General features: G+C 35.2%; 1 protein-coding gene across 2 annotated transcripts in view; it reads left to right on the top strand.

Moving 5' to 3' along the window:
• Positions 1 to 27,084, top strand: part of CUNH9orf85 (chromosome unknown C9orf85 homolog) — a 60,647-nt gene that overhangs the window by 30,358 nt on the left and 3,205 nt on the right. Inside the window, exons 2-3 of one of the 2 annotated variants that reach the window (XM_058584011.1) lie at positions 787 to 1,022; positions 4,022 to 4,128. In XM_058584011.1, coding sequence (XP_058439994.1) covers positions 981 to 1,022; positions 4,022 to 4,128 — 149 coding nt within the window. In that variant the 5' untranslated portion in view covers positions 787 to 980. The remainder of the gene's footprint in view (positions 1 to 786; positions 1,023 to 4,021; positions 4,129 to 27,084) is intronic. The other variant, XM_046459466.2, reaches the window with a different exon arrangement.

The raw sequence follows: 27,084 nt of genomic DNA, 5'->3' as shown, positions 1-27,084 counted from the left end.
TAAGCTAATGATGGCCAAGACAATTTTTAGATATTATGTATATGTTAGGTAAGTATTTAAGTTTAAATTTTTAAAAAGTGTTCATTCAGTGAAATTTTCCAGTGAAGTTTTTTGTGATTTTGTTTTGTTTTTTTTTTTTTTTTTTTCTTTAGTGATGGGGACTTGAACTCAGGGCCACTTTACCACTGAGCTACCAGCCCTTTTTATTTTTTATTTTGAAACAGGGTCTCCTGAGATAGGAGGATCAACTTCTAGGCTGGCCTAGAAGTTGATCCTCCTATCTCAGCATCCTGAGTTGCTGGAATTACAGGCATAAGCCACCATGTCTAGCTTTTAAAGGCTTTTGTATTTGCAAAACTGTGTTCATTTTATATTTGGGCATACTTAAGTCTGACCTTAATAACCTGTGATCTTCCATCTTGAGTGGTATACTCAAATTAATTGCCAAAAGAGGGTTGGTGTCGCTGTGTCCTGCACAAGGGATCAGTTAGTTAACTGCACAGAGGTATGAGCCAGCTGAGAAATTAAAAGTCTGAAATAATTAGTAAGAAATAAAAGACTCAGAAAAGTAGTTTCACAGCGGGGTCCTGGTGGGAAGATTGGACCTGATGACTCCTGTCTCTAACAAAGAGTGAGGGTCTGCATGCTTTATTTATAGGGGAACACATCAAAGGGATTTATTATGAGGAAGGGTTCTTAAAGGTAAACGAGAGAGAAGCAGGAGGTTATGGGGAAGTTGGCCTGAATGGAGCCTTATCACCTTCGCAGTAATTCCTCCTCCTCCAGGCAGCTGGCACCTCAAGACTATATGGATGCACAGATATCTCTTTCCACCTCCTTGAACCTGGAGCTGTCTGAACCAATAAATTCTGCAGTATCACAGAATTCTCTATGAGCAGGATGTTGCCAAGGCAACGGAGTGGTCTCAGATTGGTGAGATGGCACAGAGAGTTCTTTGAGGGGCACACCTCCGCTTAGAGATGGCTCAGACAAGCTCACAATTCATCTGTGGCTCCCAACAGGTTAGTTGTTCACTTAAGTGTGAGTGAAGTAAGACTGCCATCTCTTTTGCCCCAGATGGAACAATTCCTAGAATCAGGATTTAGCTTTCTTTGCTCACCTCTGGAATTCACTTCTGGTTTGCCAAAATAAGGTAAAATAAGGTGTATATCTTTCTTTCTGCATTTTACTTTCAAGTGAAAATTCATTGTCATCCTTACCCCATTCATTTGTTTTTTCTTTCTTTCTATGTGTGTGGTACTGGGTATGGAAGCCTCGGCCTCACACTTCCTAGGAAAGTTCTCTACCACTGAGATACATCCCCAGCCCACCCTCATTCATTTCTTGACACATAAACATCAACTTTAATTTTGCCTTAGGGCCAGTTGGTCATGTGAATGCTGTACAACATCTCCGTTTATACTGCTTCACACATCACTCTCAGGACAAGTTCCCACAAAGACCTCTTTTGTTCTACTGTCAATCCACCCTGAAGAAACCAGTTTCCAAACTATGCACAGCTTTGTAAATCAAGATGAACTGGTCAGAAATTGGATACAGAAGCAAACAAGAAGCCAAATAATACTTCCTGGTTAACATGGCAGTTAACAAGCTGATCGTGCTATGTGTAGTAAAATTGCAGGTCATAAAATGTTTTGAATTCTAAGAAAATGCCAGTTAGAAAGTTTATATCATATTCTTATTGTAATTATAGTTCAAGGTCATTAACTTGTTCCTATTATTATTGGAGTTAAGAAAATACAAGTAATGTTTTTAGTAAGATATTCTAGGTAACAGAAGGCAGTGAGAACAAGAACAAATGATGAAATGCGAACTTTAGTTCTGCATATTTCTTTTTTTTTTTTTTGGTGGTGCTAGGGATTAAACCCAGGGCCCTGTGCATGTAAGGCAAGCACTCTACCAACTGAACTATATCCCTAGCCCCCTAGTTCTGCATATTTCTTAATTAGCTTTGTACATGATCACTGAGGACCAAAATTGGGAGGAAGAGGAGTTTGGCCTGTGGGCATAGCTGTCCTTTCTGACACCAATGTACCACAGTATGAAACCAATATAGTGAGATACAGAGCTGACGTTCCTGGGAACTCTACGTAAGTCAGGAGGAAAGCGATATACCCATACATAATGATAGTAACAATATGTTTTTCACCAGAGTTAAGCATAATGTATTCACAGCTTAATTTATGGATTTTGAAAATATCCTTGAAATATTTTCTCTTTTAATAAATGTTTTGTCCAATTATTTTTGCCATCTGGTTCAGAGCTTTCAAGAATATCAAGCACTTCTCAAAAGTTTTGTTTTCCTTCAGATGATCTAGTCTAAACACTGTGCTTTTAACTCTATCCTTCCAAATATCCTTCCAAAGAATTGGCATCTTTGTGATATGTTTCTCTCCCCTTGAAAAATTTAAAAAAGAACAAAGGGAGTAAAAAAGAAAAGATTTAAAATGCCTTCTATTCATAAGTTCAGTAATAGGCAAAGACAATGTTCCTCAACCAAAGAGATCAGAAAATTCTCAAGAGTACTTTGAAAATATATAGTTTAGATTCTGAATCTGTTACAGAGATGGTATGATACATTTAAAATTTTACTATATATCACATTTCTTCCCCACCATATTTTGAGATGGAAATCATAATTAAAAATGTTTTCTTTCCTCATAAAGCCCCTTTCTCACCAAGCTATTTACACATACAATTTTTTTTTTTTTTTTTTCCTATTTTGGTAAAGCCAGGAGAAACTTTTTTTGGTTTTTTGTTTTGGGGTTTTTTTTTTTTTTTTTTTTTTTGGTACTAGGGACTGATCTCAGAGGCACTTAACCACTGAGTCACATCCCTAGCCCATTTTTTGGTTTACTGGGGATTGAACTCAGGTACTCAACCACTGAGCCACATCCCTAGCCCTGTTCTATATTTTATTTAGAGATAGGCTTTCACTGAGTTGCTTAGCACCTCGATTATCCTGAGGCTCGATTTGAACTCAAGATCCTCCTGCTTCAATCTCCTAAACCACTGGGATTACAGGTGTGCACCACCATAACCAGCCTCAAGAAGAACTTTTTGAAAATATTTTTTCCTTATGTAAGAATGAAAAAGGGCTGAGTAATGAAATGCTGCCTTGTTTCCAGCCTTCTTTCCCCCCCTTTTTTTTTCATATTCCCAGGCTGGAGGTGCAGCTAGGTAACACTTGCCTAACATGTCCCAGGTCCTGGGTTGGAACCCTAGAGACTGAAAAAAAAAAAGATAATTCAGAATGGATTCCTCAGTTTAATTCCAACTTACTGATTATATTTGAATTGTTGAAATAATATGAGCTATGTTTTCTTTTTTAATTATTGCATTTTTGAGGTATAATTAACATATACTAAAATACACATGTCTTAACTATACAGTATGAATTTTGACCCATCAGGATATGATGTACATCTGGTCAACAGGAAAGCTTTCTCAAAATACTCGTCAGAAAATTGAAAAGTTTTCTAGATGATTCTGAGCTAAACCCAGTTAAGAACAATTACCTTTTAAAGAATCAGAGGATAATATACATAAAATATGTAATGTGTCATAGAATGTTATACAGATTAAAATTAGGTTATTGTTTTTTTAAAAAATATAAACTTATCAGGCTAGGGTTGTGTCTCAGTGGCAGAGTGCTTGCCTAGCATGCATGAGGCCCTGGGTTCGATCCCCAGCACCACATTTAAATAAATAAATAAACAAAATAAAGGTATTGTGTTCATCTACAACTAAAAATATTTTTAAAAAGTAAACTTCTCAGACTGGGGGTGTACCTCAGTGGTGGAACACTTGACTCACATGTATGAGACACTGGGTTTAATTCTCAGTACCACATAAAAATAAATAAATAAAGATATTGTGTCCCTCTACAACTAAAAAAATATATTTAAAAAAAAGTAAATTTCTCTCATGCCTTTTTAAGGGGTTTGCTATACTCACTCATGTATGAAATTTTTAATTTGTTTTTCTGTTTGTTTTTAAGAAAATTAACCAAAAACTTCACGATGGAGTATGTCAGCGCTGTAAAGAAGTTCTTGAATGGCGTGTAAAATACAACAAATACAAACCATTATCAAAACCTAAAAAATGGTGAGTTAAATTTCTTCATTACCTTAACCAGTGGCATGTATATCATACATTGTTATTTCTAAAATTGTATCCAAATAAATATCAAAGTCAATTTTTTTTTAAAATTCCATTTGGGCTGGGGATATAGCTCAGTTGATAGAGTGCTTACCTCACATGCACAAGGCCCTGGGTTCAATCCCAAGCACCACATACACACATAAAAATTCCATTCTCTCTTTTAGCATTTTGTCTTGCATGCATAGTGAATCTTGGTTTTTAGAGATGAGAAAAAGTAGATTCATCATTCCCTGTCCAGTCTTTCACAAATAATAATGCACCACTCATAGAACCTTGTTCATAAAAAGTGAGTTTTGGCTGAGAAGAAGTTTGTGTTACAAAATGTCTCCTACTAATGAAATAACACTATTTACTATAGATTATCTTTACCAATTCTTAAAAGGAATCCGATCTTTTAATTCAATCCATAAAATTTTTTGTAATTACTTTCAATGTAAAAATTAGCATATTCTTTTTACATTATGAATTTAATTTGGTAATCTATATAGTTGCTATTAAGAACATTTGCTCAAGCAGGACATGGTGGCACATGCCTGTAATTCCAGCGGCTCTGGAGGTTGAGGCAGGAGGATCACTATTTCAAAGCCAGCCTCTGCAATGGTAAGGTGCTAAGCAACTTAGTGAGACCCTGTCTGTAAATAACATAGAGAATAGGGCTGGGAATGTGGCTCAGTTGTTGAGTGCCCCTGAATTCAATCCCCAGTACCCCAAAAAATAATCTTTATTCATTATTTCTTTATTTAACTGTTCAATAGCTTCATCTTCCTTGAAAAGGTGTTCTTCTTTATATTTTTGTTTGTTTATTTTTTTTTATACTTGGAATTGAACTCAGCAGTGCTTTACCACTGAGCCTTTTTTAACTTTGTGACAGTGTCTTGCTAAATTGCTGAGGCTGGCCTTGAACTTAATCCTCCTACCTCAGCCTCCCAAATTGCTGAGATTATAGTGTGTGCCACTGCAGTAGGTGGTATTCTCACTTTATGAGAGAAAATTTTACTTAAACTTTGGAAGGTCTGTCTAAATATATGTAATATAGCTGTTGGTGTTTATTTTTGTCGAAAAATGTCAGCGTATCTGTGAATCTAAAACTGAAGCTATGGAATAATTTGTTTACTTGGGAATATTTGATAGCTTTGAGTGTCTTAATTTGAGTGATTTATTTTGCCTGAGATATGCTGCATTTTCTTAACTTTTTATTCTATAAAATTTATTAAAATTAAGAATTATACTTTCTATGAAACAGATACTAAAACATCTGAAATGCTTTCAATTTTTCAAATACACTGAAACATCATACAACACAAAAAAATGCAAATTTTATCGTGAAGTTTTTTTGATACTTGTCAGAAGGTGACTGATTGCAATGCCTAAGATAGTCATACTATTAATTTACCTCCAAGTTTGTTTAGCACATTGTAGATCTTTTTTGTCAGGCATGATATCCCAGCAGCTCCAGAAGCTAAGGCAGGAGAATCCTAAGATTGAGACCAGCTTCAGCAACTTAGCGAGGTCCTAAGCAACTTAATGACACCGTGTCTCAAAATAAAAAATATAAAAGGGCTGTGGAATGGGGCTCAGTGATAAATCACCTCTGGGTTCAATCCCTAGTACCAAAAAGAAAAAAAGGAAAGAAAGAAAGAGATCTTATCTCTTAAAAGACAATGAAACGTGCACAGGATGCTTCTTTTTAGTATGGAAAGTTACAAACTTTTTAGAAAATTTTTTTTCCAGTACTAATCTTTCAGACCAGAATTTTTAGATTTATTTTGGGTATAGTTGACTCCCCCTTTAAAAGGTTTATAAATTTCTCACTTCTGTCTTTCAGTGTTTTCTTCTTGTTTTTCAGCATTCCCTTCCAGAACAAAACACCTTTAAACAAGTCTGATGAGTCTTATTCTCACTGGCCCAAATTAGCAGTAGGGAAATTTAATAATAGGGAAATTGTATGCAATATCTAATTTAGAGTTTTACAAATGAATTAAGTATATTCTCTGGATAGCAATTAGATACTAGTTGTGTACTTTCAGTTAATAGGCCTAATACAAGATTTGTAGGTTTCTGAGTATTTTCTACAAGGCATTTTCTATAAAGATCTTTTAAGATTTCATCAATCTCCATTTTCTCTTTCTAGCATTTTTTCCCTAAAAGAATTGGAAGTATAGGTAATAAATATTTGCATATTCATAGGATTTTAATAGACTAGTGTTGTGTAAGAAAGAAAATCTTTTAAGAACATTTCTGTCTCAGCAATTGTTTATGTTCTAATTTTGCCCATCTTTAATATATGCTAGCTGGTGACACATGCCAATAATCCAGTAGCTCAGGAGGCTGAGATAGGAGAATTGAGAGTTCAAAGCCAACCTCAGCAACTCAGTGAGATCCTATCTCTAAATAAAATACAAAATAGGGCTGGGGATGTGGCTCGTTGATGAGTGCCCCTGAGTTCAATCCCTGGTACCTAAAAAAAAAAAAAATATATATATATATATTATCCTAGGTGTTTATCTTCATTATGAATGTGCTAGTATGTGAAAGATTATATCAGTTATTAGTCTTCCACAGGCTATAGAATTTCCAGACATACTTATATGGCTCTTAGATTTTTCCCTTCTTTTCTGTGTTACTTATAATCTTAATATTTTCATGGCCAGTGCCAGGTGCAGTGGTGCACACCTATAATCCCAGGGACTAGGGAGGCTGAGGCAGGAGGATCGTGAGTTCAAAGCCAGCCTCAGCAACTTAACAAGGCATTTAGCAACTCAGTGAGACCTGTCTCTAAATAAAATTTTAAAAGGGCTGGCGATGTTGTTCAACAATTAAGTGCCCCTGGGTTCAATCCAGGTACCCCCCTCCAAAAAATTTTTTTTTCATGGCCAGAAAAACTTGCATACTTTAAATCCTAGAAAAACAAATATTTATTTGGACAAACACAAAGATTCAGTTAAAAACAAAAAGAAAAGGAAAGCAGTGTAAGTGGCAAATTTTTGTAAGTCACACATCACTTAATGATGGGGATAGCTTACCATTATAGTCCATCCTGTATGTGGTTCATCATTGACAAAAATATCATTATATAATGCATAACTGTAATTAGTTTTCCAGAAAATTTAGAATATACCAATCTTTGAAAATGGTTGGATGTGAACACATTAACTCAAACACATACAACTTTGTTCTGACTCAAAGCTGTTGAAGTCCTTGGAGTTAGGGGAGTTTGTGGTGGTATTGTCACTAGCTGTGTCACTAGCTGTGATTCAGAGGTCTTCAAGAGACCATTGTGTCAAGGAGGTGAGGGCTAAGAAGGACCTCAAGAGCTACTATTCTGCATTATATTGAGGTAGATGTGGTTAGCCGTACTTCAGCTCACAACAAAGCAAGATGAGGGAAATATTGTACAAATGCCAAAATATAGATAACAAGATTTTAAAGCCTACAGGAAGATCTCTAAGAGTAAAGAAGCCCAAGCTAATGGAAAACAGGTCATAGCTTATGAGACTGAGACATTACTAGTCAAAACAGGATCTTGTAAAGGAAGAAAAAGTTATTTTTCCATCTACCCTTCTAGGTTCTTAGTTGAGGCCCTTCTTTTAACAAAAACAATAGCAAGAGAAAAGGACACCTTTATTTAATATGAGTTTTATGTGACATTTACACATGTTTTTGTTTAGTTTTTTAGGCAGTGCTGTGGGGATAGAATTTAGGGCCTTCTACAGGCTAGGCAAGTACTCTACCCCTGAGCTACACCCCACCCAAATTTTATGTGCCATGGGAACCTTCATAAAGATTTGAAGAAATGATTAAACCCAAGTGCTTTCATATTAGGTTTGATAAGGAATGGAAAGCCATGGGAAAATGTGATAGGACAAAGTAGGAAACTTAGCTAGACCTTTGTCCGCCTTTGGAGATAATGATGATCTTTTCCTCCAGGTATCATGAGGGCATGTCTTGAATGAGTGTCTTATAAGGAGAAGGTCAGAGAGATTTTCCTACACCTGCTGTTTCTCAGATTACTTCATCTTTCAATTTGCCAAGATACCTTATTTTAGACTAACATGTTTTGAACCTTGTCAATCTGAACATGTTACCTTCCTATACTAGGACATCGTTAATTTCTTTTCTTTTTTTTTTTTTTTTTTTTTTTTTTGTGGTGCTGGGGATTGAACCCAGGGCCTTGTGCATGTGAGACAAGCACTCTACTAACTGAGATATATCCCGAGCCCCAGGACATAATAAATTTCTGATAATCCTGGACACATGGTACGTGAGGCATATAGGAAAGCCTAGCTTTCAAATTTCAGTCCCATGACTGAAAGGGTTATAGAGTGTATAACTCATCAATATCCACCTTGCTTTTTCTGTGTATTAAGACATGCCCAGGGGGATGGGGATATAGCTCAGATGGTATTGAATGCACAAGGCCCTGGGTTCAATCCCCAGCACCACCAAAAAAAAAAAAAAAAGACATGCCCAACATTATAAGGAATTTAAATCTATTGATGATGTTGCTAACATAACTTGTTTTGAAATTTTAAATATTTTCTTCGAGTTAGTACTCACCTATAATTTAAATTTGTCCTCTGTTAGGGTTTCTATAAGATGTTTACAGATGCCTCTCAACTGATAATGGTGTTACATCCTGACAAACCTGTCATATAAGTTGAAAATATCTTAAGTTAAAAATGTGTTTAGAGGGCTGGAGATATAGCTCAATTGGTAGAGTGCTTGCCTCATATGCACAAGGTCCTGGGTTTAACCCACAGAACCACCAAAAATATAAATTAATAAAAATGTCTTTAGGAGTGGTAGCATACTTGCCAGCAAGTGGATATCTCAGTTTGATCCCTAGAATTAAACATGCAAAAGAATATATGTTTAGTATATTTAACCTTCCAAACATTGTATCTTAGCTTTACCTTCCCTAAATATGCTCAGCATAATTAATCTACAGCTAGGCAAAAAGTATCCAAGAGGAACTATTCGTGTGTGTGTGTGTGTGTGTGTGTGTACTACCGGGAATTGAACTCAAGGGTCCTTTACCTCTGAGCTATAGCAGTCACCCACACACACTTTTATTTTTTTCAATTTAAGAAAAGGCCTAGCTAAGTACCTGAGGCTGCCCTTAATCTTTCAATTCTCTTTCCTAGTTACTAGAATTACAGATGAGTGTCACCATGCCCAGAAAACACAAACTATTTCATAATAAAACATGTAATTAATTGTATAACGTATTGAAAGTGGAAAACAATCCTTGTATGGGTTTGTTTTTATACCATGATGAAATCAATAAATTGTAAGTCAAAACATTAGAAGTAGTAGACCATTTGTACTTTGTTACTAACTGTCAAAGATGTGTCTTTTAACTGGACATGGTAGCTTACACTTACAATCCCAGGTACTGGGAACCTGAAGCAGGAGGCTCACAAATTCAAGGCCAATCTAGGCAATTTAGTGTGACCATATCTCAAAATAAAATTTTTCAAAAAGTGGAGTTGTAGCCAGAGCACTTGCCTAGCATGCATTAGGCCCTGGGTTCAATCCCTAGTACTAACCCTCCACCCCACCCACAAACACACAAACAAAAGTAACTTCTGTGTAATTTCATTTTTCTGGTTAAAATGTTGAATACTGGGGCTGGAGTTGTGGCTCAGCGGTAGAGTGCTTGCCTAGCACATGCCAGGAGTGGGGTTCAAACCTCAGCACCACGTAAAAATAAATAAAATGAAGGTATTGTGTCCAACCACAACTAACATGTTGAACACTATTTTACTTGTCTAAATATCACTTGCCAAAAATTATGCAGCAAAACAATGTATATAAAGAAATGTTAAGTAGAATATAAAATGTTAAGGGAAAAGGGGGCTCTTTGTAAGTGACATTTATTTTAAATTGAAGTAGTAATATTCTGAATATGGGAACAATTAAAGCCCTTTCTCCCATTTGTCTGTCTTTTCAAATGTCAAAACCCATACCATTAGCAAATTTCTATCATTCATGGGGATCTGATACCAGAAATTAGAGCAGAGAAAAAAAGTTTGGCATCAAAATTTTCACACATACCTGCTTCAACCATTAGAAAGAAATGGTCCCATGTTTGTACTTGGCAAACAATGTTGCATATTTATTTTCTTCCAATGTGCTAACATGCTGCAGGAATTTTTATAAGCGTGTTCATTATGGCAGTCTCTCCCAGTTACTGGAAATAATCCTGGACCATCACCAGAGAATTTTAAAAACAGAATAGAGGTCCTAACTTGAGTTGATTGAAAGAGAGATGGGTTGAAAACTGTATTTGATAAAGGGGAATTAAATGAAGGCAGTGAGAGGATAGGGGATAAAAAGCAGCTGGTGCTTCCCTTTGTAATAAGTCAATTTTAAATAGCTCTACAAAGGGCTAGGAATGTAATTCAGTAATAGAGTGCTTGCCACCAAGCCCAAACCCTACAAAATAAATAAGTAAATAGCTCTGGATATTCAAAGCTTGAGGTCTTTATAGAAATAAAGTGAAAGGCTCATAAAAGTAAAAACCCTAGAATCAACAGTCACCTGTATTTTATAGACTGTGACTTAGAAGTCAGATCAGTCTCTACCAGAATTCCCCACTCATTTTTCCTTAGATAGTTGCTCTTAAGGCCAGTACCTGCTACTCCCTGGTAGAAGGGCTGCTATGGTGGGATCCAGATCTCCTTTGGTACTAAATGGCATGATCACTATTAGATTTCAAATTTTAATATTACTATTAATAAATGTATAAGTTGTGGTTCAGGGCAAGTCTGCCATTTTATATAAAATTATTTTTTCAGTGACCTTATTTTTGACTTTTGAAAAAGAAACCCAAAGATTAATTAAAACTGTTCATTACTATTCCTGATTTGTCCCAAATCACTTATGAGCAGTATAAATAACCTTGGATGTAGAGCTGAATTATTAGAAAAGCAAGAAATCTTATAAAATGATTTGTGTAACTCTTTGAGAAGGAGGAAGGAATCATGTTTTTTTAATACTTAGTGGAGTGTCTATTTAACATGTGCACGGTCCTGGGTTCAACCCCCAGCACACGTAAATAGTAAATAAGCAAACAAGTAAAGAAATATTTTAAAATATGTATTTATATTTTTCCAGGTACTTGAAATATAAACTGTTAAAAGATTTTGTTCCCTTCTTCAATCTTAGGCCAGAAAGAAATTCTTTGTTTATCCTGGGATTAGAGAGATTAGATGTTTCATCCTGGACAAAAGTAGAGGGAACAAAGATTCAAATGCATATTGGTCAGATTGCAAAGGCATGTTTTCCTCCTCTTTCATAGTGATTTTTCAGTATTGTATTATTCAGTCAAAAGACTTTTTCCCCCTCTTCAACCTGAGCCTGATGCTTCATTAATTTTTACAAATGTCACCATCTTGTTTCATGGAAGTTGTCTGCTATGTGCTGTTACCACATACTGCTGAGTACCATCCTGCTTTGTTTTCTAATATTTGTTTCTATGGAAAGTATTAAATAGGTTTGCTTCCAGGTGCTGAATGCCTTTTGTTTCAGGTAACCAAGCAACGTTTTTCTTCTATTAAGTTAGAAATGTGGTAGGCAAATAATGCACATTTCTGTTAAAATGTCTAGCCTACTTCTTTTCCTCTTGCCATCCACTTAAAAAAAAAAAATCTGTAGGCCTATCATGTGTGAATGCCTGGGTTCATTCCCCAGAACTGCAAATGAATGAATGAAGGCTGTATCATCATGGATACAGCATTAGTTCATGATTAACATCACCATAGTAGTAAAAAAGAAAAGAAAAGCTGCTATAAAACAGTGGCAGGCCACAAACAGACTGGGATCTGAGCTGACAGTTGAACCTATAAGTTTTCTATTTCAGTTTTCTGTCCCTCTGGGACATTGGACAGAATCTGGAGACCGTTTTCTTTCTTTCTTCTTTTTTTTTTTTCTTTTGGTATTGGGGATCAAATTCAGGGGCACTTTACCACAAAGCCATATCCACAGCCCTTTTTGTTTATTATTTTGATACAGGATCTTATTAAGTTGCTGAGGGTCTTGCATAGTTGCTGAGGCTGGCCTTTTGATCCTGCCTCAGCCTCACAGGTGATGAGGATTAGAGGGATTAGAGATGCCTGTGCCTTAGTGCCCAGTGTGAATTGTCCTGTATCTTAAGTCAGTGGTTTTCAAACTTTTCAGCTATAGAATTCTTTAGTAAAGCAGAAGCTTACTCAGGAGTCCCATGAACACAACAGGTTAAAACAACTGTCACTAATGGGGAGAAGGTAGCACAGAACTTAAATGCTGTGAGATGAATGTTCACTGGAAATAGCTTTGATCATTAAAATATTTCAAGTGAAAAAATGGAAAAATTGGTATACCCTGCCTTGGAATCTACATTGCTCTGGAAATGTGTGGGCTGACAATTGCTTTAGTTTTTTACAACTAAGAAACTGTTTCCTTTTTTACTAAATCTTCTTATTTGTATTGTTTGTTTGTTTGTGTTTATTGCAGTACTGAGGATTGAACCTAAGGACACTTTATCCCAGCCCTTTTTTAAACTTATTTTTTATTTTGAGATAGGGTCTTGCTAAATTGTTCAGGTTGTCTTTGAACAGTGATCTTCATGCCTCAGCCTCCTGAGTAGCTGGAATTATAAATAGCTGAGATCACAGAGGTGCACCACTATGCCCAGCTAAATCTTTTTACTGAATAAAGTTAGGCCCTTGCTTCTCACATCCAAAATTTAGTACCTCCTGATTGGCAATTTTTATCTTATTGATTCTAAGTTTTTATTCTCATTGAGTGTCCCAGTGTAGCCCTTGTCTAGTTGAACTTAATTACTTTGAACAAATAAATTCTCCTCTCCTTTTTAATATCTTTGCTTCTCATCTGAACTACACTCAGATATGAGGCCAATAAGACAGTGGTTTGGGGTGGGGTGGGGAGAGCCTTAATCCTCTTAACTGTTTCAAGACCTCCAGTGGGGAAGTGGTGAGTCTGTAGCAGCGGGAGGCTCCCTGAAGCTCTGTCTCCAGAGAACTCCTGCTTTTTATGTCTACTATAGTGTGGGAAAAGCCAATTGGTTGGGGAGAGAGGCCTGCCTCTACAATGCATTAGAAACAAAAAAGTCATACTATTTGGAAGAAAATGAGCAAAGGAAATGAGATGAGTCACCATGCTTGGCACTAAATGAATGCTTTTAAAATGAATTACCTTGTGGAGAATTTTTCCTTATTTTTTCAAAACGTCTTTGAATTTAAAGAGTGTATTTATATCAGGACATCTACAAATTAAGTACCTTATTACAGAATCTTTAATAGAAAAACTGTCTAAATGCTGATAAGCATTGGTGCTTATCACAATTTATAATTGGAATGGAAATGCAAAGCCTTCATACTTGATCATAGTAATATCAAGCCAGAGAAGACTCTTGACTTTGTAAATTTCTATAGGGAAATGGCTAAAGAGTAATGGGCAAAGTTGAGTATCTTAAGAATGAAATAGCATGAAGAAAGAGAGATTATAAAAGGTTTGGTAAAAATAGAATGTTTAATTTGTGTTTACTGCCTAAAGACTGATTTTCTATAAATTGTTTTATTCTTACCACTTAAATGTAGCAGTTGGATTACTCTTCAGTTTATACATTATCAGATACCTCCCATACCACCATGTTTCAAATATCATTTTTTATTATTAATTTAGGATATTAGACTTAGAGTAAATAGCAGTGTGTTTATTATATTTTATTGACTAAGAGACAAGAACTGGCATTTTAAATGTCGTATTATATTTCACTAAATTTTTACCAGTTTAAACTCCAAATGACATCCCAACAATTTTCATCAAAATAAATGCATTACTAGAAATAAATACAAAGTATCACATTACCAGACCAATGAAAAGTTGATTATTTACTGCTATAAGACATAATTAATTGATTAGGAAGAAAAATATTATTCTAAAATACAACAGAAGAAAGGGCTATTTAAGATTAAACTTTCGTGATCAGTCTGTTCCTCTCTCTGTAGACGTGTACCTGTGTAGCTTATTTGAAAATTCAGGTAAGTTTGTGATGGCAGAGGTTGTTGGGAAGAAGATAGTTGAGTAGTACATGCCATCTTCCAGAATCCAAACAGAATTAAAAGATAATAAAGACACAACTGTAGTTGTTTTTTTCTTGTCCATCTTCTTTCTAGCCCTCACCTCCTTCCTTGCCTCCATCCTTCATATGCATAGTAAGATCTGCTGTTAACAGCTGTGGAAGGCTGTCCATCTCCCCCACCCCCAGCAGTGGAGTCTTTCCCCCACTAATACAGTGTGACTTCATGAATTAAGGATTAGGAATGACATTGCAGAGAATATATCTTAGATCAATAAAGTACTTTTAGCAAGGATTGCCCTCTGGGATATAGAAATAGCTGCTGTTGTAGAGCATTCGTCTTTAATGGTATTTTGGAAATGCAGTTTTACTGTTGAGGCTCTGAAATGATGTATCATTTCTGACTTGAATTTTAACGGTAAAAAGTTAGAAACCAGTATGCAAGAATGCCTCTAAAATTAGAAATTATATTCTGTTGATGGTAATTGTGAGAATTATTGCAAGAATTCTTCAGGGAATTTTCAGGAAGCTGATGCAATTTGGGGAAGCAGGGTAAAAGGGAAAGGAAAAGATTTCAGCTGCTTAAAGCTGACCTAAGGAGGTCACATATAGCTGTTCTTTAACCTGAGAACACCAATTTTTTCTTTTTTCAGATTGCATTTTAAATCAGTGAATAATTAAGATATTAAAATGAGGGGCTGGAGCTGTAGCTCAGTGGTAGAGCACCTGCCTTTCATTTGTGAGACACTAGGTTCAATCCTTAGCACCACATAAAAATGGATAAATAAAGATATTGTGTCTATCTGCAACTATATATATATATATATATATATAATTTTTTAAATTGATATTTTATTGAATTTAACATTTTTTCAAAGCTCTGCCATACCTATTACATTCTATTAACCACGCTGTAGAGTTAGAAACAATGAGGAAGTGGCCTTAGAAATTTAGATGACTTACCCTATTCAGCTAGCAGCAGCAGATTCACAGTTAGGATTCAGATTTTTTTTTTTTTTAAATCATAGTCTCTCACTACTCTCTTTTATTTCAATATCATATCAGATCACAGAGGTTTGATACAAAGTCATGCTCCATGACTTGAACCACTTCTATATCTTAAATTAACCAAAACAGAATTTTCACTTATAAAATATGCCTATTAGAAAACTTCATATTGTGTAACCAGATTTCCATTAACCTACAACAACCAAAAGACTCAGATGAATTTGAAAGATAATTTACTATAATCTACTTTAAGAGTTGGAATTCTGGTTTGTGGCTTTACTCCTAGCCTTAGAAACTGGGTTATCACTTTTTTGTTGTTCTTTTACCAAAGTAAACGTGTATTACAGTCTTGTTTATATAAAAATGATAAGTACTACAGTTTTATCAGTTTCTCCACGTGGCACTATGTATGTGGCAATAAGCTATATATATTGGTCTCTGTGATTGTGCTTTTCAATACAGCATTTCTTGTAATAGACATGCTCTGAAAGTTAATCAGTGTTATGAAAGTTGTGTCATCACATTCAGGAGCATCAAAATATCCAGGAGTGAAGTTTTAGTCATAGGTTGCTCTTGATATGAGTGTATTATATAATGACTTTAACCCCTGACTTTACTCTTGCCTAAGATCTTGGGTCTTCTTTCATGTTTATAAAGGTAAAATAGAGTTTTCATTACTTCTATTACTCATTTACCTGTATGTGAATATTACTTGTTCACATCGATTGGTGCTGCAACTTTTGATTTAGAATTGTCTGCCCTAAATAATTTCATCCTCTCTTTTTTTTTCCCCCTTAAATTGTTCCTGGTCAGAGGTGAATATGTTGCACTCTTAAGAATTCTTATCCAATCTACCGCTGCGATAAGAAGTAGTATAACCTCTCCATTTACTTTCAAATACATAATCTAGAGACATAAGGAAGTGAATCGGAACTATGTACAGTCGGGGTACTTGAAATTTGAGAGTATTGTTTCCTTATATGCATCTTATAAGTAGCATGTGATGCAATCCTATAATATGGTATTAGAATCTTCCTCTGTTGGGTATAGATGACTTACAGCCACTTCAGGAAATGTGACTTTGTGAAACTCTACCAATATTGAGTGTCTATTATTTGTACTCAGGAGGGTGGAGTACCACAGGCCACTGTTTACCAAAGCACCTCGTCATCACATAAGTGATAATACAAGTGCAGCTGAATTATGGTATAGGTTAAAGTGTAATGACCAGGAAATGAAGGCATTGTCAGAAAGGTTGTAACAAGAGACATTTTCTTTCTGACAATTACTAATCTATTTTAAGCCTGTCCCCATGGAAAATCCTAAGAGTACAGGAGAAATTTTACCTCACTGATAGATGGTCCAACTATTGATATGTTTAATTATATAATATGAAAAGTCATGTTATTATTAAAACATGACTTTTAATTGAGTAGAGGTTATGAATACATTGATTGCTATTATTAATAGTAAGGTGTCAGCACTTTTAGTACTATTATAAAGAATGAGACTCAAAGAAGTGAAGGTTATATGGCAAGATATATGTGAGGGCTGAGGATATAGCTCAGCTGGTAGAGTGTTTGCCTCACATGCACAAGGCCCTGGGTTCAATCCCCAGCACCACAAAAAAAAAAAAAAAAAAAAAAAAAAATATATATATATATATATATATATATATATATGATTATATGACAGGGACATGTCAAAGATGGGCTAGAAGCTTGGTCTCCTGTTTTCCAAAGTAGTGTTCTTTCTCTTTTATTTTCAAAAAATTGTATTTTCTAGTTCTTATGGTGGTCGATTAAGAACTTCAAATTCTGTCTCTAATTTTTATTCATAAAATATAATGAACAGGACTGGGGAGATAGCTGAGTGATAGAGTGCTTGCCTTGCATGAGTGAGGCTCTGGGTTCAATCCCCAGTACCAACCATACACATAAAAACATATATATATATACACACACACACACACGCATACATACATAGATACATATATATTTATATAGAACATTTATTAGCTTCATTTAATTTTTCTTTTATGTTTTTCATTATAAAAAAATACAGTACCATTTTTTAAAAATGTATTACTATCTCCCTTGTCAGTAAACATGGTTTGTAGAAGTGATCTGTATTTTTCTTTGACCGTATATTCCACCAAAATTATTAGTTGTAGTATAGGCATGATCATGATTGTTCAAATGATTGTTTCTGCAAATTGTTTTTCCCCAAGAAATGAAGTCAAAACTACTATTTAACATCTCTGAATTTTTTTAAGGGTGGGGGAATTTTCAAATGTAGCCATTTTCAAGGAAAAATTTAATATTTAGGTGTTATTTTTTGGTGCTGGGAATGGAATCCCTAGTGCTCTACCACTAAGCCATTCCCCCAGCCCTACTTAGAGTTAATTTAAAGTTATTCCTTCATGGATTCTATAAGGAAAGAAAATATCCTGGAGTGATTAAAGAATTTATAGATTTTTTTAAAAGGTATTTTATAACACTTTATAGGTTTTGTGACTACTTGGAATGTATAGTTCTTATTAAAATTATGTCTAAACCATTCTCTCTTTTTTTTTTTTTTTTTTTTTTTTGGTACCAGGGATTAAACTCAGAGGTACTTGACCACTAAGCCACATCCGTGCAGCCCTATTTTGTATTTTTATTTAGAGACAGGATTTCACTGAGTTGCTTAGTGCCTTGCAGTTGCTGCGGGTGGCTTTGAACTCTCCATTCTCCTGTCTCAACCTCCCAAGCCACTGGGATTACAGGTGTGCATCACTACACCCTGCTAAACCATTCTCATATTTAAGATCAAGATTATTTGGATAGATAAGTGTAATGTTGAGGTGGAAAAATAATGCAGAAACTGTTATTTTTGCTAGCCAAAAACTGCTACCTTTAACAGTAACCTCCTATACTTATAGGGGCGGGGGAACTGCTGTCCCTTTAGAAAACTTAAAATACCTTCAAAATTTTCAGCCAGGCAAGGTGTCATATAGCTGTAATCCCAGCTATTCAGTAGGTTGAAGCAGGAGGAGGGAGGGTAACAAGTTCAAGGCAACCCTGGTTAATTTAGCCAAACGCTGTCTCAAGATTAAAAACAACAAATAAAATGGGCTTGGGGTATCGCTTAGTGGTAAAACACTTGACTAGCAAGTGAGAAGTCCTGGATCCCCAGCACCTCCCTGCCACACACACACACACACACACACACACACACACACACATATACACAAAGTTTGTTCCTTTTTGTTTCAGCTAAGACTCTTTGGAGACACACACAAAAAATGTGTCTGCCATCTTCCTTTTGGAATATGTGATGAATAATCTTGAACTGAATATGCTCAGGAATATGTACCTAAACTGAGCATGCTCAGGAAGGTACTAGCCCCCTCCACATGCTTTCCTATGTATAAGTGTAGGTTTCCTCAATGAATCCCTCTCTCTCTGTCATCTTACTTGCTGCAATTAATAAACCTCTCTCCATGCTTTTATCTTCTGGTTGTGCTCATGGGCTTTGCACTCAGCAAGAGGAGAACACAGCATTCAGTTACATGTTTAGAAAGCCTCTCACTATACTCTTCAGGGAAAGCCTGGATTTAAAGGTTTGAAAGAGGCATACCAAGGTGCCACTTACTTTTGTGATAGGGAAAGTAAAATTTTATAATTCATATTTTCACAAGCATGTCATATTTATTTTAAAAAAGGACAAAATGTCAACGTAATTGTGCACATTTGCTTTACTGTGAGATGTGTGTGTGTGTGTAGTCAGAACTTCTATCCTAACAAAATACAAATGATTTTCAGAAAAAGTTTAAATTTGAGAATAGCATAGTTGCTTTCAACAATAGAATTCATTCTGTTCTCAGAATTGGCTATTGTAGTCTCAATGAGCAATAGGATCACTGTAAAACTTGAGTATGAAGGCAATATTATTTTGATATTGGTCAAGACTTCTCAAAGGTTGTAAGCATAAGAATTTCTTGAAGAGTTTATCAAACGGATCCTTGGGACCTATTCCCAAGATTCTGGTTACCTAAATAATTCAGGGAGTCCAGGAATCTGCATTTTAATAAACTATGCAAGTGTTTAGATTCTTAGGAGTAGATGGGCTAGAGAACTAGGACCTTTTGACTCCAGACTCCAAAACAAGTTAGCCATTTTAAACCTTTTTTATATGTAAATTTTAACACCAGCTCTGCTGCTAATACAGTTTTATCCTCAAATTAGCAATTAAGGATTTGTTTTCCCCAGGAGTCTCTAGTATGTAACCAGATTCTGATTTCTTTTGAAGCCTCAGATGAACCTAACCAAGAGAGATTTTAACATTATTTTAAAACTTTTAAAAATATTGAAGGCAAAAAGCATTGTGAAGATTTTTCTAATCCATTTGAATTATTAGAACTTAATTCCATGTTCATTCTAATGGTTTAGAAATTGTTGATCTATTTTTTATTGCAGAGTAACTAAGTAAAGCTTTTTGGTACACTAAAACACAAGTATACCAAAATAATTCAACCCAGACATTTTTAATAATTATTTTCATTTAAATCCATATATCAAAGAGGTTTTGGGTTTTGTTTAAAATTTTTCCCATTTGGGGCTCTTGAAGTATAATTTATGTACAGCAAAATTCACCCTTTGTAGCACACAGTTTAAATTCTAACACACACAAATGTATATAGTTGTAAGAACAACATCACAGTCAAAATTTAAAACATTTCCTCTGTGATTAATTTAACAAAATTATGCTGTATCATGCTGTGTGTATATGTAAATAACCAAAGGGAATTCTACCTTTCTGTATATGTAAAAAGCATCAATCAAAAATAAATAAATAAATAAATAAAAGGAAGATTGGTAGAGAAAGGAGAATGGGGGAGAGAGGAGGGGAGAAAAGAAGGGAGGAATAATAGGAACTAAAACAGAGAAAATCGCATGCTTGATTTTGTCAAAATGAACCCTACTCTATGTATAACCGTAATGTTGTAATAAAAACATATGTCTATAAAACATTTCCATTACCCAAGACATTTTTCATACCACTTTATTTATATATATATATATATATATATATATATATATATATATATATATCAGCAGAATACATTACAATTCTTATTACATATATAGAACACAATTTTTCATATCTCTAGTTGTATACATATCACTTTATAGAGACTCCTGCTCACTGCCAGCCCTGGCAAGTACTGCTGTTTTCCTTCCCTACACTTTTACCTTTCCTGAATGTCCTCTATGTAGAATCATATAGTATGTAGAGTTTTGAGTATAGCTTCTTTAGTTTACCATAGTGATTTGAGATTCATCCACATTGTGTGAATTAGTATAGAGATCCATTTTATTGCCAAGCAGTGTTCTATTGTAAGGGTGTAACACAGACTGTTCATTTACTCATCTGTGGAGGGATATTCAAGTGTTAGCAATTGTATATCATGCTGCCATAAACATTCATATACTGCATTTTGTGTGAATATAGTTTTATTTTTCTTGAGTAAATATTTAGTAGTGAGATTGCTGGGTTGTATGTGAAGGGTATGTGTATTCCAAACTGTTTTCCAAAGTGGTTGTACCTTTTGCATTCCCACCAGCAGGGAGTAGGAGTTCCAGTTCTGCGTCCTGGTCAGCACTAAGAATTGTTAAGTTTTTGCTTTTTGTTTCAGTTTCCCCTTTATTTAGCCACAAATGAATAGATCTCTCATTGCAATTTTGATTTACATTTCCTTAATGAACAGTGAAGACAAGCATCTTTTCATGTGTTCATTTCATATCTTTCTTTGAACTTTCTGTTAAGACCTTGAAATCATGTTTTATCTTGTTATTACTGAGTTTCGAAAACTCTTTGTATATTATGGATATGAATCAAATCTGTTTTGCACATATTTTCTGCCAATATCTGGCTTATTTTGTTTGTTTGTTTTTTCAATCTCTTTTAGTGTCTTTTGTCTTTTGTTTGTTTTTTGAGATGGGGTCTGGCTGTATTGCCCAGGCTGGTCTCAAATTCATGGACTCAAGTGGGAGACACCAAGTGTCCTTGAAGAGGAGAAAGTTTTATCTTGATGAAGGTCCAATCTAATAAATCATGATTATGGATCATGGTTTTATTATCATAGCTAAGAATCACAAATAGTTTCACCTATGTTTTCTCCTCCAAGTTGTATGATTCTGTTGTGTTTATAATTTATTTTCTTTTGATTTTAGGGATGTCTGATTGTTTATGCATCTTCTGTTGAAAAGACCATTCTTTCTTTATTCAATGGTCTTTGTACTGTGTTGAAAATCAGTCAATTTTATATATATATATATATATATATATATATATATATATATATATATATATATATATTTATATACACACACACACATACACACACACACATACAGTATGGGTTTGTTTCTGGATACTATTCTGTTTCATTGGTCTATGCATCTGTCACTTCACAAATGTACCTGAGTACTGCAGTTTTCTGGTAAGTCTTGAAATTATATATTTTGAGGCCTCCAACCTTGTTTTTTAATTATTTTGCCTGTAATAGTTTCTTGGCTTTTTCATATAACTTTTAAAATCAGCTTTTTACTTTCTACATGAAGTCATTGGCCAATGCTGGAAACATATGAATATAGTTTTCTTTTGTTTAATAATCCTATATATTATGATTTTATTAAACTCATTTTAAATTTCTAGAACATTTTTGGAGATTTCTTTGGATTTTCTACATAGATAGTGATGATTTTTTTTTTCCCCTAATGAAAGACAATTTGATTTCTTCTTCCCCAATCAATCTGACATTTAGTTAGCTATTTCTGGTTTTATTACACTTGCCTAGGACTTCCAATATTATTCTGGAAAGAAGTGGTGAAATCAGATATTCCTGCCCTATTCCTGATCATGTGGAAAGGCATTTAGTCTTTTATTATGAAGTATAATATTTGCTGTGGGTTCTTTGTGAAAACTTTTTGTAAGCCTTAGGACATTTCATTCAATTATAGTTTACTGAAAACTATATAACCAATAGTTGTGAAATTTTGTTAGATAAAGCTTTTTTTTTTTTTTTTTTTTTTTTTTTTTATTAATTTTGAGGCAGGGTCTTGCTAAGTTCTTGAGGCTGGTCTTAAACTTGTGATCCTCCTGCCTCAGCCTTCTGAGTCTCTGGAATTATAGGTATGCACCACTGCACCTGGTTACATGAAGCTTTTTCTGTATCTCTTGAGGTCATCATGTGGCTTTTCTTCCTTAAAACATTAGTTTGATGAACTGTATTTAATGGTTCTTAAATATTGAATTATCCTTATTTTCCCAGAATACACCCCACTTGGCCAAGATATATATGTTACTGGGTTTGATTTGCTAATATTTTTTCAGAGATTTTGTTTGTTTTTGTGGTACTAGGGATTAAACTCAGTGGCGCTCTGTCACTAAATATATCACCAGCCTTTTAAAATTTATTTTTTATTTCAGGGGTCTTACTAAGTTGCTGAGGCTGGCCTCAAATTCCTGACCTTGTCAATGGGGATTTATGGGTAGACCACCATGCCCAGCTGATAATTTTCTTTAATGCACAAGTATTTAATTTTGGTTGTCATATTTACCTACTTTTTTGTTTGGTCACTTATTCTCTTAATGTCATATGAAAGAATACTTTACCTAACTCAAGTTTGCAAAGATTTCTCCTTGAGTTTCTTCTAGACTTTACTTTTGTTCCTAAGAGTTTATATGTTTAGCTCTTCTATTTAGGCCTTTGAGCCATTTTGAGTTAATTTGTGTGAAGTAGCAGAGTGTGGAGGCAAACTTCATTCTTTTGCACCTGGAGATTTACTTGGCCCTGCACAATTTGTTTGAAAAGACTATTCTTTCCCTGTTGCATTATCTTGGCACCCTAGTCAAAAAATATTTGATCAAAATGTGAGGGTTTATTTCAAGACTGAATTCTATTTTGTTGACGTATACACCTATCCTTTGCCAGTATTAAACAGTCCGGTTTACTGTAGGTTTGTAGTGTGTTTTGAAATCTGGAATATGAATCCTCCCATTTTATATTTCCTTTTCAACACTGTTTTGGCTCTCTTGAGTGCCTAGTATTTCTTCAGGTGCCTTGGAGATATTGTGGGCTCAGTTATGGTCTACTACAACAAAGCAAATATTACCATAAAATGAGTCACACATATTTTTTGGTTTTCCAGGTAAAAGTTATGCTTATACTGTATGGTAGTCTGTTAAGTGTACAATACCATTACATCTAGAAAAACATTGTACATGCTTTAATTAAAAAGTACTTCTTAATGGAATCACCATTTCACCCAGTTATCCCACTCCTCAGTATATATCCAAAGGAGTTAAAACCAGCATACTACAGTGACACAGCCACATCAATGTTTATAGTTGCACAATTCACAATATTAACCTATGGAGCCAACCTAGGTGCCCATCAACAGATGAATGGATAAAGAAATTGTGGTGTATATATACACAATGGAATATTACTCATCCCTAAAGAAATATGACTTTATGACATTTGCCAGTAAATGGGTTGATCTGGAGACTATCAGGCTAAGTGAAATAAGCCAATCCCAAAAGACCAAAGGGCAGATGTTTTCTCTGATATGTAGAAGCTAACCCACAATGGTGGGGGATGTGGTAGGGGGGCGGAGTAGGAGTTGTTTTGATTAGACAAAGGGGAATGAGGGAAGGGATCAGGGATAGGAATGGGAAAAACAACGGGAAGAATCTGACATAACTTTCCTGTGTACACATATGAATACCGCATAGTGAATCCCACCATGATGTACATTCACAAGACTGGGACCCTAATTAGAATAAGATATATTTCATGCATGTATAATTTTATCAAAATGGACTCTGCTGTCATGCATAACTAAAAAGAACCAATAAAAATAAACTACTTCTTTGTATTAAAAAAACCCTAATGATCACATAAGCCTTCAGCAACTCGTGGTCTTTTTTGCTGGTGGAGGGTCTTCTTTTAATATTGATGTCTTCTAACCAGTCAAGATGATGGGAGCAGAAGGTTAGGGCAGCTGTGCCAGTTTCTTAAGACAAGGAAATTTGCTGAATTGACTGACCCCTGATTTCACAAAAGATTTCTCTGAAGCATGCAGTGCTGTTTGATAGCATTTTACCCAGAGATAAGCAACTTTCAAAATTGGAGTCAGTCCTCTCATACCCTGGAACGGCTTTATCATCTAAGTTTATGTGACACTCAATCTTTGGTTATCATTTTCACAATGTTCCTAATCCTTGGTTATCATTTTCACAGTAGTCATAGCATCTTCACCAGGAATAGATTCCATCTCAGTAAACCAGTTTGTTTATCTGTTAGAAGCAACTTCTCATCCATAAAGTTTTATCATGAGATTGCAACAGTTCTGTCACATCATGAGGCTCCAGTTCTAAATCTAGTTCTCTTGCTATTTTTGCCACATCTGCGTTGCTTTTTCCACTTAAACTCCTCAAAGTGTCCATAAGGGTTGCAGTCAACTTCTTCCATACAGCTATTAATGCAATATTTTGAACTCCAATTAACCATGTTCTTAATGGCATCTAAAATGGTAACTCCTCTCCAGAAGGATTTCAATTTACTTTTACCTAGTTCCATCAGAGGAATCACCATCTGTGGCAGCTGTAGCCTTATGAAATGTATTTCTTTAATAATAGGGGTTGAAAGTTGAAATGTCTCCTTCTTATATGGGCTACAGAATGAATGCTGTGTTAGTGGGCATGAAAACAACAAAAGTCTCCTTTACACTTTTGTCAACATTCTCTAGTGAACAGGTGCAATGTTGATGAGCAGTAGTATTTTGAAAGAAATCTTTTTTTTATTTTTATTTTTTCTGAGCAATAGGTCTCAATAGTAGGCCTGAAATATTCAGTAATCCTCTTGTAAACAGTTGTGCTGTCACCAGGCTTTCTAATGCCATTTATAGAGCACAGGCAGAGTAGATTTAGTATAATTCTTTAGGGACCTAGGATTTTTGGAATGATAAGTGAGTATTGACCTCAACTTAAAGTCACTGGTTGCATTAGGCTCTAAAAAGAGACTCAACCTGTTCTCTGAAGCTCTGAAGCCAGGTACTGGCTCCTCCTCTTCTGCTATGAAAGTCATAAATGGCATCTTCCAGTATGAGACTGTTTTGTCTATGTTGACAATCTGGCCTGGCACTGTGGTGGCGCATATAACCCCAGCGACACTAGGCTAAGACAGGAGGATGACAGTTTAAAACCGGCCTCAGCAATTTAGTGAGCAACTTAGTGAGATCTTGTCTCAAAATAAAAAATAAAAAGGGCTGAGGCTGTGGCTCAGTGGGTTAAGTGTCCCTGGGTTCAATTCATAATACCAATAAAGAAGAAGAAGGAGAAGGAGAAAACAATCTGGTGTTTGTCATAGCTTTTGTAGTCAATTATTTTTGCTGGATCTTCTGCATAATTTGCTATGGTTTCTGCATCAGCACTTGCTGCTGCCCCTTGAACTTTTATGTTAAGGAGGTGGCTTCTTTCCTTAAACCTCAGGAACCATTTTCTGCCAGCTTCAAACTTCTTTTGCAGTTTCCTCACCTCTTTGAACTGTCATAGAATTGAAGCAGGTTAGGGCCTTGCAAAAAGCAGGTTTTGGGATGGGGGAGTTTTATGGCTGGTTTGTCTTCTATCGAGACCACTCAAGCATTTTCTGTAACAGCCATAAGGCTGAGTCACTTTCTTATTCCTGTGTTCACTGGAGTATTAATCTTAATTTCCTTTAAGAACTTGTTCTTTATGTTCGTAACTTGGCTAACTGGTACAAGAGGCCTACCTTTCAATCAGGTCAGCTTTCCATGTCTTCCTCACTAAAAAAGGCTTAATGATTTCTAGCTTTTGATTTAAAGTGAAAGAGCTGTGACTTTTCTTTTTACTTGAACAGTTCGAGGCCATTTTGGGGTTATTAATTGGCCTAATTTCAATACTCTTGTGTCTCATGGAGTTAGGGGACCTGAAGAAGAGAAGTGAGACAGGGAATAACTCATTAGTGGAGCAGTCAGAACTTACACAATATTTATCATTTCAGTTTGTTGTTTTATATTGGTACTATGGTTGGCATCCCCACACAATTGCCATCATTACATCAAAGATGTCCAAAACCAGATCACCACACCAAATATAAGTATAATGAAAAAGTTTGAAATTTTATAGAAATTACCAAAATGTGACACAGAGACACTATGTGCTTGACCCAGGGTTGCCACAAACCTTCAATTTGTAAGTAACAGTATCTGTGAAGCACAATAAAACAAAGCACAGTAAAATAAAGTTTCCCTGTATGAACTGTAGGATTATCCTGCCAATTTATGAGGCGAACGTGATAACCACTACACTACGGAAACACCTTATCCTGCCAATTTGTGAAAGAAAAAAAAAAAAGCCAGGCAGAATTTTTATAATGCCATTGAGTCTCTACGTTAATACGGGGAGTATTGCCTTCTTGCCTATATTAAGTGTTCTATTCTATAAATATGGGAATCTTTCCAGATCGTTAGGTCTTTAGTTTCTTTCAGTGATGTTTTGTAGTGATGTTTAGTGTAATGGTCTTATATTTCTTTACTTGAATTTATTCCTAAGTAGTTTATTATTTTTTGAATTGTTTTGTTGGTAGTGTATAGAAATGCAATTGATTTTGTATATTGTTTTTTTTTTTTTTTCTTTTTTGACCAGGGATTGAACTCAGGGGCACTCAACCACTGAGCCACATCCCCAGCCCTATTTTGTATTTTATTTAGAGACAGGGTCTCACTGAGTTGCTT

This window comes from Marmota monax, unplaced genomic scaffold (genome assembly GCF_021218885.2).
Source record: "Marmota monax isolate L192 unplaced genomic scaffold, Marmota_monax_Labrador192_F-V1.1 WCK01_AAM20220418_F8-fsc00059, whole genome shotgun sequence".
Taxonomy (NCBI): domain Eukaryota; kingdom Metazoa; phylum Chordata; class Mammalia; order Rodentia; family Sciuridae; genus Marmota; species Marmota monax.
This window is presented reverse-complemented; position numbering and strand designations above follow the sequence as displayed.